At 44.6% G+C, this 7,665-nt stretch overlaps 1 protein-coding gene across 1 annotated transcript; it reads right to left on the reverse strand.

Annotated features, from left to right (window-relative positions):
• Positions 1-491: 491 nt before the first annotated feature.
• LOC143414185 (Fc receptor-like protein 4) lies at positions 492-6,938 on the reverse strand. The gene is made up of 6 exons (XM_076877993.1): positions 6,908-6,938; positions 3,080-3,115; positions 2,639-2,899; positions 2,314-2,559; positions 2,057-2,227; positions 492-565 (listed from the first exon to the last, which is right to left on the reverse strand). The coding sequence occupies exons 1-6, from the start codon at positions 6,936-6,938 to the stop codon at positions 492-494; spliced, it is 819 nt and encodes a 272-aa protein (XP_076734108.1).
• Positions 6,939-7,665: the final 727 nt, after the last annotated feature.

A 7,665-nucleotide genomic window follows, 5' to 3' on the forward strand; every position in this document is an offset into this window, starting at 1 on the left:
TTACAGTCCATAGCCCAGTCAATAGCTCAGTTGGCAAGAGATTCATCAGCCTTATTATCAGTTCAGCCAGCCACTCCACCACCTGTTACTACTTTGCTACCTGTAGCTCAGTTGCCACCAGTTCAGCAGCCTGTCCACTCATTTACCCAGCCTTTATCCTCACAGCCTCATTACAAGCAGGGAACACACTCCACACAAACTTTTGCTGGTTCATTTAAGCTGGCCATCTCAGAGACAGTTGCTCCCTCTAGGGCCTCCCCAGAGGCTGGGTGTCAGTCACCAGCCAACTCTGGACCCCTAGAGGTCAAGATGCCAGCACCAGCAGCCTCACCGGAGAACTCACCAGAACAGTCTCGGCTCTCAGCACCCCCTGAGAGTTCAAGTGAGTTCACCCGTCCGCCTCAGTCCTCTGCTGAGTGTATTGGGGAACACTTTCAGCCCTCTGAGGACTGTATCCCACTGTTGCTGCCTGAGTCTAGCCACTGTGCTGCTCAGTCCCAGCCAGTGTCCACACTGGCAGAGGTCTCCGTACCTGCTGCTTCAGAGACTGGTTCCACTGGAGGGCCTGAGGAGCCTGTCCAGTCTCACGTCATGTTAGCTGGGGGTTCAGGTGAACCCAGCCAGCGTCCTGCCTCGTCGGCTGGAGGGCCTGAGGAGCCCGGCCAGCCTCAAGTGTCGTCTGCTGGGGGTTTAGGAGAACCCAGCCAGCCTCATGTTTCGTCTGCTGGCGGTTCTGGAGTACATGCTGGAGCCAGCATGTACTGTACATGTACTGTACAGCATGTACTGTACATGTTTGGTTGTAAGATTGTAACCCCTTTGTAGTGGAGACCTGTGTTTGGACATTGAGAAGAGGTAATTTCTACATCTCTTAGTACTGTTTTGCCTGCGTTCTGCCTCTCTCTGTATGACCCACACACAGAGGGATTCAGTAGCTCTGAACATGCTAATAAGCAAGACGTCTGGGCAAAACTGCTTTCCGCTGATTCTCTGCAGCTTTATTTCTCTCTGTGCAACATTTCCTGGCATTTGGAGGTTGTCTGTTAAGTCTGCCTCTTTACTCGGAATCAATGAGATGTCACGGAGGTTGACACGCAACATGGCGCCTGTGTTCGGCTTGGCCGCTGTTGCTGCTCTGTGTGTTTGTCGACTGCTTCAGTCGACACCCAAGTCCTTAGAAGCAAATTTAACCATTTAGCAGCCAAACTGGTAAAACTTGTCCACATATGGGTGAGGTTCTGTGCTATAAAGTTTAATCAAACTATCAAACAAACTTCCAGAGATGGAAAAAACTGACAAAAAATGCAATTACTCTAATGTCCACATGAGGCTCCAAAGGTGAATCAGTCACCACAGACAACTATATTGTCCAACCCAGTAATCCAACAAAACAACAAGTAAAATGATCCCCATCTTTACTACGATAACATGGAGCTAAAACTGTCTGAACCTCACCATGAAGAAAACACAAAATTACCTCTGCTTCGTCTGATTGGTTGTTGTTGATGACTGGATGTCTTCGGTTTCTTCTTGATCTGATGAAATCATTCAACATAAACAAAATGTTCAATTAAATATCTAAACAGAGATTACATTTAAGAAATTTGTTACTGCACAAACAGAAAACTCCATGGCTGCAATGTCACATTTTCAGAGAGGTAAGTAATTGATAAACTGAGCTCCATGCAGCACAGTGCAGAGACATATTGCTCACATACCCTATATCCACTGTTTAGGTGGTGGTAACCCCTTTGTAGTGGAGACACGTGTTTGCTCATAAGTAAGAGAACATTTATACATTCCTTAACTCTGCTTTTCCTGAGTTCTCTCTGTATGACCCACACAGAGACATCCTCTGATGCTTTTTATCTCTTTGTATGACCCCAATGGGATTGGGTAGCTTGGAGATCATTTGGAATGCTAAATAGTAAAGTGGCAACACTACCGTGTTTGGAAAGACTAGATTGGGCTTAGTTCTAAAAATGAGTCAAGTAACATGCAAGCATGCATCAAGTAACGACCGCACACATAAAAGTGCAGGAAGTTTGATTCTCACCTTCAGGTTTTCTGTGAACACATTGTTTCACCAGCAGAACCAGTAACACCAGTAGAACCACAGCACAGACTGATCCAACACATGACAACACAGGTATGAGAGGGGAACCAGGGCTAGCAATGGAGGCAGGAGGAGAAGTGGATGTAGGTGGAGGTGTGGTGGTGTGTTCCCCTAAAATAAAGCAAACACAGTCATTAAGTTGTCGTCACATTGTGAATGTTGAAAGCTGCAGAAACACAGACAGGTGAGTGTGTCACCTGTGACAGTGATCCAGCTGGATGGAGACTCTCCATGACCGCTGATGTCACACTTGTAGAGGCCTTCATCAGACCTGGAAACATGCTGGATGGTCATGTGACCTGTAGGCTGCTTCCTGATGAGGGAGCCATCTTTATAGAAAGCAGCTGGGAGGTTGGAGGGAGTGGTCTTTGTTTTACAGAGCAGAGTGACGTCATCTCCCTCCATCACAGGGAGGACAGGACTCTGCAGGATCACTGATCCACCTCAACACAGAGACAAACTACAGCATTTCATCCATTTACACACAGCTTCATCAACACTAACTCCACACACTCAGCTTACCAGTGACTGTCAGGTTAACCATGTTACTGATGGGACCCTCTCTGGACTCACACCAGTAAACTCCACTGTATGATTGGTAAACCGTGATGTTACATGAAGAACCAGCTGGTTCTCCCCACCCATCTCCACACTGAGTCCTCTGTCGTTTGCTTGTGTTTCTCCTCAGAGTCCATCCAGCAGAGCTGTCGTCCTCCTCACAGCTCAGAGACACAAAGTCTCTTTTAAAGAACTGAGAGCTGCTGGGACTCACAGTCAGACGAGCTGTGAGGGTTAAAATGAAAAACTTATAATTTTATATGTGATAAAATGGTAAAATCAATGTTTTGCAGAATCCTCATTTCATCACTTTATATGTGCGCTACATTGTGAAACATGAACCCAATCAGGTCATATCAGTGAGCATTTATCAGGTTTAAACGGTGACAGAAGAAGGTTACTGACCTCGGTTTGTTGTGCAGCTCAGCAGTGAGATCAGAACTAAAGAGAAATGACACTCAGGTTGATTCGAGGTGAACATAAAGAACAACTCCACACAAACAGCTGACAAACACACAAACAGCTGTGTTCATATATCGAGTGAATGATTTGATCTTTTCACTGCCTGCTGTGTTTCCTCGACTCCTGAGCAAAGATAAAGAGTCAGTTCAGACCTGCAGTTGGTCCTCGTGGTGTTTTTAACGCTGATAGAGCCTCTCAGTCTCGCTATTGTTCTCTGAAATCTAAAGAAGAACTATGGATTTGATCAACTGGTCCCTTCATGCAATTGACACTCTATTGACAAGAAGCCTAGGTGCAGGAGCACCTGAGTATCCTGGAGGGATGTTCCCTGCTGGATACATGATGAACAGGTGTCAGAAGTGACGTGTTGTGTTCCTGGCGGGACTGTCTATCAAGGATACTGAAGACATCTACCTATTCGGCACCATGATAACGGGGTTCTTCCTGTTTGGAGCTGGCTTGGCTTATCAGAAATTGAAGAAAGCTGTAACTACTGTTGAAAACCCACCTGGCTTGCAACTATGATCGAAAGTGTGGGAAGAGTGGTGAGAGCTCAGACTGTTCTTACTGAACGAAAATATGGGAAAGATCTTGGAAGAGCTCACAGCTCTTAATTCACTAGCTGGGCCAACATCCTCATTTCTGTTTGACAGCGTTTTAGTAGGAAAAAGTGATGCTTTGACATGAAATGAGCTGTGGTTTGGGGAAGGGCTCAAAAGGGGACTGGCGATGGCTCCCGGGCCTGGCAGATCCACATTTACTAAATAGAAGTGAAGCAGTTGAAGAATGGAGACGAAAGGAGGGAGGGTGGGGCACGTAAACGAGAACGATCAGCTTGCAGAACTAGGGGAGCCTATAGAGATGACAGCCGGAAGGAGCGTGTTTGGAAGCGTGGTCCTGCTCCTGAAATTCTGATACATGCTCTCCAAAAGACAGATACACCTGAAGACCAGTGATGGACATTAAAACGACTGAAGAATTAATGCAGTTTGTTCACCCTATTTCACATAACCAACATCTCTCATGCGGATACACCTCCACCCCAGGCGGCACCAGCTGCTTAAAGGTTGACAACAACATTCTTCCAAAAGATAGGATAACGAGACTGAACTGACTCTCTGCCCTATTCCTCAAGGCCGCCTGCGTAGGCCGTGGACTTTTGGTCTTTGAGTAATAGGCGAAAGGACACTTTCTCAAGCTGAACTCAGGAAACAAACGCACAGTAATACTGATACGCCCTCACCATTGCCCTCCCTTCTACGGATCCAATGCCTCCTCCCACGCTTACCTCCCACCTGATAGGGACAGCTGCTCAGCCGGAGGCGCGATGAGGTAGCAGCGTCCATGATATCTGTGCTCATTGGCAGATGCTGCTTGTCTGTGTTTCATGGTGTTATAGCGTGCTTCTTTGTGTGCTATGGAGTGGGGTTTTTTTGTTTTCTGCCAATAGGGGAGTCATTATGAGCAGAAATCCTTATTTTTTCTCCTGAATTGCCCCTATGTGTTACATATTTCATTGTCTATCCTTTTTTGCTACTTAGCCAGGCCTGTCTCCCCACCATAGCTGGACTGGCCATCGGGCATACCGGGCATTTGCCCGGTGGGCCGCTGGCGATTTTTTGTTTTTATGGGCCGATGGATTATTATTATTATTTTTTTTTTTTAGGAAGGGTATATATAATGAAAGGTGTTGGATTGGCCAATTGGTCATGATCGACTCTGGGCTGGACCAATTACAGCCGAGGAGGCTGGATGCACCCTCCCCCTTGTTTAACAATCACGTGATTTTCGCGCATTGCATGCCGGGAACTCGTGGCAAAACAATCCAAGTACTACATCAAATGCAAACATTTGCAGCACCGCAAAACGTTCATTCTCCGGTTCCAATACCTTCTTGTTTTTTCTTTGCCGCACAAAAAAGGAATGTACAAAACAAAAGGAGAACAATGCCGGTCCGTACAAAGACAGACTCGACGAAAAGACAAAGAAAAGATACGAGGAAAAAATCAAAGGAGTGAAAGAGTGGACAAAAGACATCAGCGTGCTGCCCAACTTTCACCACGCTCAGATTTATAATTATACGCTTCTTGGAGTGAGTGCATACACTCATGAAGTTTAGTAACTTCAGGTCACTGCAACAAGCCCAGGTACAGTTTACCGACGGATGGGTGCAGGACCTTGAAATGCACCATGTAGAACGAAAGACTATTGTACATATCATAAGTTTACCAGTCTCACAAATCGTCTTCATAAATACACATTCATTAACAGTTTATTAATAGGACCTTTGAGCTCAACGGTAATTAATTAGTAGTGGAAATAATTTCTGGTAGTGTAACAGTGTTTATCTGGTATTATTCCACTTGCCACAAATATCAGTGTAATGGGGAAACAGCGCCCCCCCCCCCCTCGGTGTGGCTGGCTGCAGTAATCGCTGCCAGTCTGCCGTAGCCATACGAGAGGTGAGTTGTATTGTTCCGCACACAATATAGCTAAGTAGTACAGACACATAAAACATGTTTGATTAGCTGACGAGCACCGAGTGTAATAAGTGCTTAGTGGACACATGTCCAACACCAGTTTTATGTACTTTTCATTTGTTTATTAATGTGTGAAACTGTACGCTAAAGCGGAATGCTAATGAGATGTTCTGCCGTAGTGTGCTGTGCGGAGTGGTGTGTGGCGAGCCTGTGCACTGATAATACACCGTTGTTTCCATTCAGGAAATAAAGTGGCAACGATCGATCAGAGACTCCTTGTCTTTTTAAAAACACTACACAACGCAGAGTCGAGGAGTCTGTTTGGGCCGAACTGTTGCAGCGGGATGAAGCAGAAACCGGTTACAGTAGCATTACAGAAATGTAGCAGTGACAATAATATTGTATGTTGTAATCGCAATGGACAATTAGTGATACAAAACAACTGTTTTATCCTGTGAATAAAAGTATATGGTTTTGTCAGTGTACCATGGTAATAACAGAAGCGAAACGCAATATTGTGTCAGGACAATTCACTATTTATGCACAATAAATAAAGGAGCATAGCGCGACAATTTCTGTTCAGCGCCAGACTTGCTTGTAACCTATATCACCAATTATGTTAAGAAAAATGACGTATTAACTACTAAAAAACTCTGACCTTTGTGGGAATGCTTGGAGCAGACTAACATGTGAGCTGGAGAGTTCTGGGACGTTATATTTGGTATATCCAGACCATCCGTCGGCTCTTACTTCGGAAACATGGCTTAAAAAATTTCACTTCAACGACGTAATCCGATAAAAAAAAAAAAACGATCTCTTTACCCGTCGGCTTCCCGTGGCTGTCATGCGACCAGCTATTGCAGTTAATAATACAACAGCTTCTTGGCATTTTTTGGGTTTCTTTTTATCGCTGTGTAACTGAGTTCAATTGAAAGCCTGCGTGCGCTAGTACCTCTTGCCACAAGTTCCCAGAATCCTTTGCGGTTTTATCCCTGAATGACGTCACATTTTCAATCTTTATCCTGGTGGGCCGGTCTCTAGTCAAAATGCCCGGGCCGATTTTTTGTCCCAGTCCAGCCTTGCTCCCCACTGTTTGTATATTGTATGTATGGTTGACTAGGTCTGTCATCTCAGCTGCAGGCAGCTGCAACCGACAAATGCAGCTTATCCTTATTTCCTTAACTTGAATTCAGCCTGATTTGTTTTTCATGTCTTCTCCTCCATCATCAGTTATCAGGAGAGCAGACAGTCAAAGTACAAGAATTCAAACAAACACAGAGATTCTACTTACAGAGCAGACACAGCACAGATGTTTCCTTCATCGTCCTTCTCACTCATTTGAGCTTCTTTTCATTTCTGTCACTGTCACCAAGTAAAGCCCGCCCTCTTCCTCTGAGCACCAGCCTTCTATTGGTTCAAACACTGAAGTACAACACAAACATTTTCCTTTGTGTAAAAAACCCTGAAATCAAAAGATAGTGGCTTAAAGCTTCTATGCAAACAAAGACCAGGAAAACATAAGTGTATACAGAAAATCCACTGTTGTCTATAAAGCAAAACATATATACATAAGAAATGTTTTCACACAGTCTGATTATATTTAATATCAGTGATGCTCTCTATCATTCATTATTTCACATAAATGAAAATGAAGAATTTCAAAAAGGAAAGAGAATGAAGTCCTTTCTGCTCTCAGTGATCTGTAGTTTGGTTGATGAACAAATCCATGTCCATGTAGTTACGTCCCCCTCAGTGAGAGAGGCAGATGTGAGCTGAAACACAGGAATCAAACCAGGGACGCTGCTGTTATGGAGCTGAACTGGAACCATTCAGACACTGAGGCCCTCTGAACACATTTTAATTACAGCTGTGCAGAGACACATGAACAGACCTGAACTGCAGACTACAGATAGTGACACGGTATGCTGGTCGAGTATGACTGAGCTATGACTGTTTTGGATTTCCAGATCAGGTTGTAATAACTTTAATAAACTAAAGAAGAGCTGATCAATTTTCCAACACAGTGTTGACTTCAGTTTGATTGAACCA

The sequence above is a fragment of the Maylandia zebra genome, linkage group LG3, assembly GCF_041146795.1.
Source record: "Maylandia zebra isolate NMK-2024a linkage group LG3, Mzebra_GT3a, whole genome shotgun sequence".
Classification (NCBI taxonomy): Eukaryota; Metazoa; Chordata; class Actinopteri; order Cichliformes; family Cichlidae; genus Maylandia; species Maylandia zebra.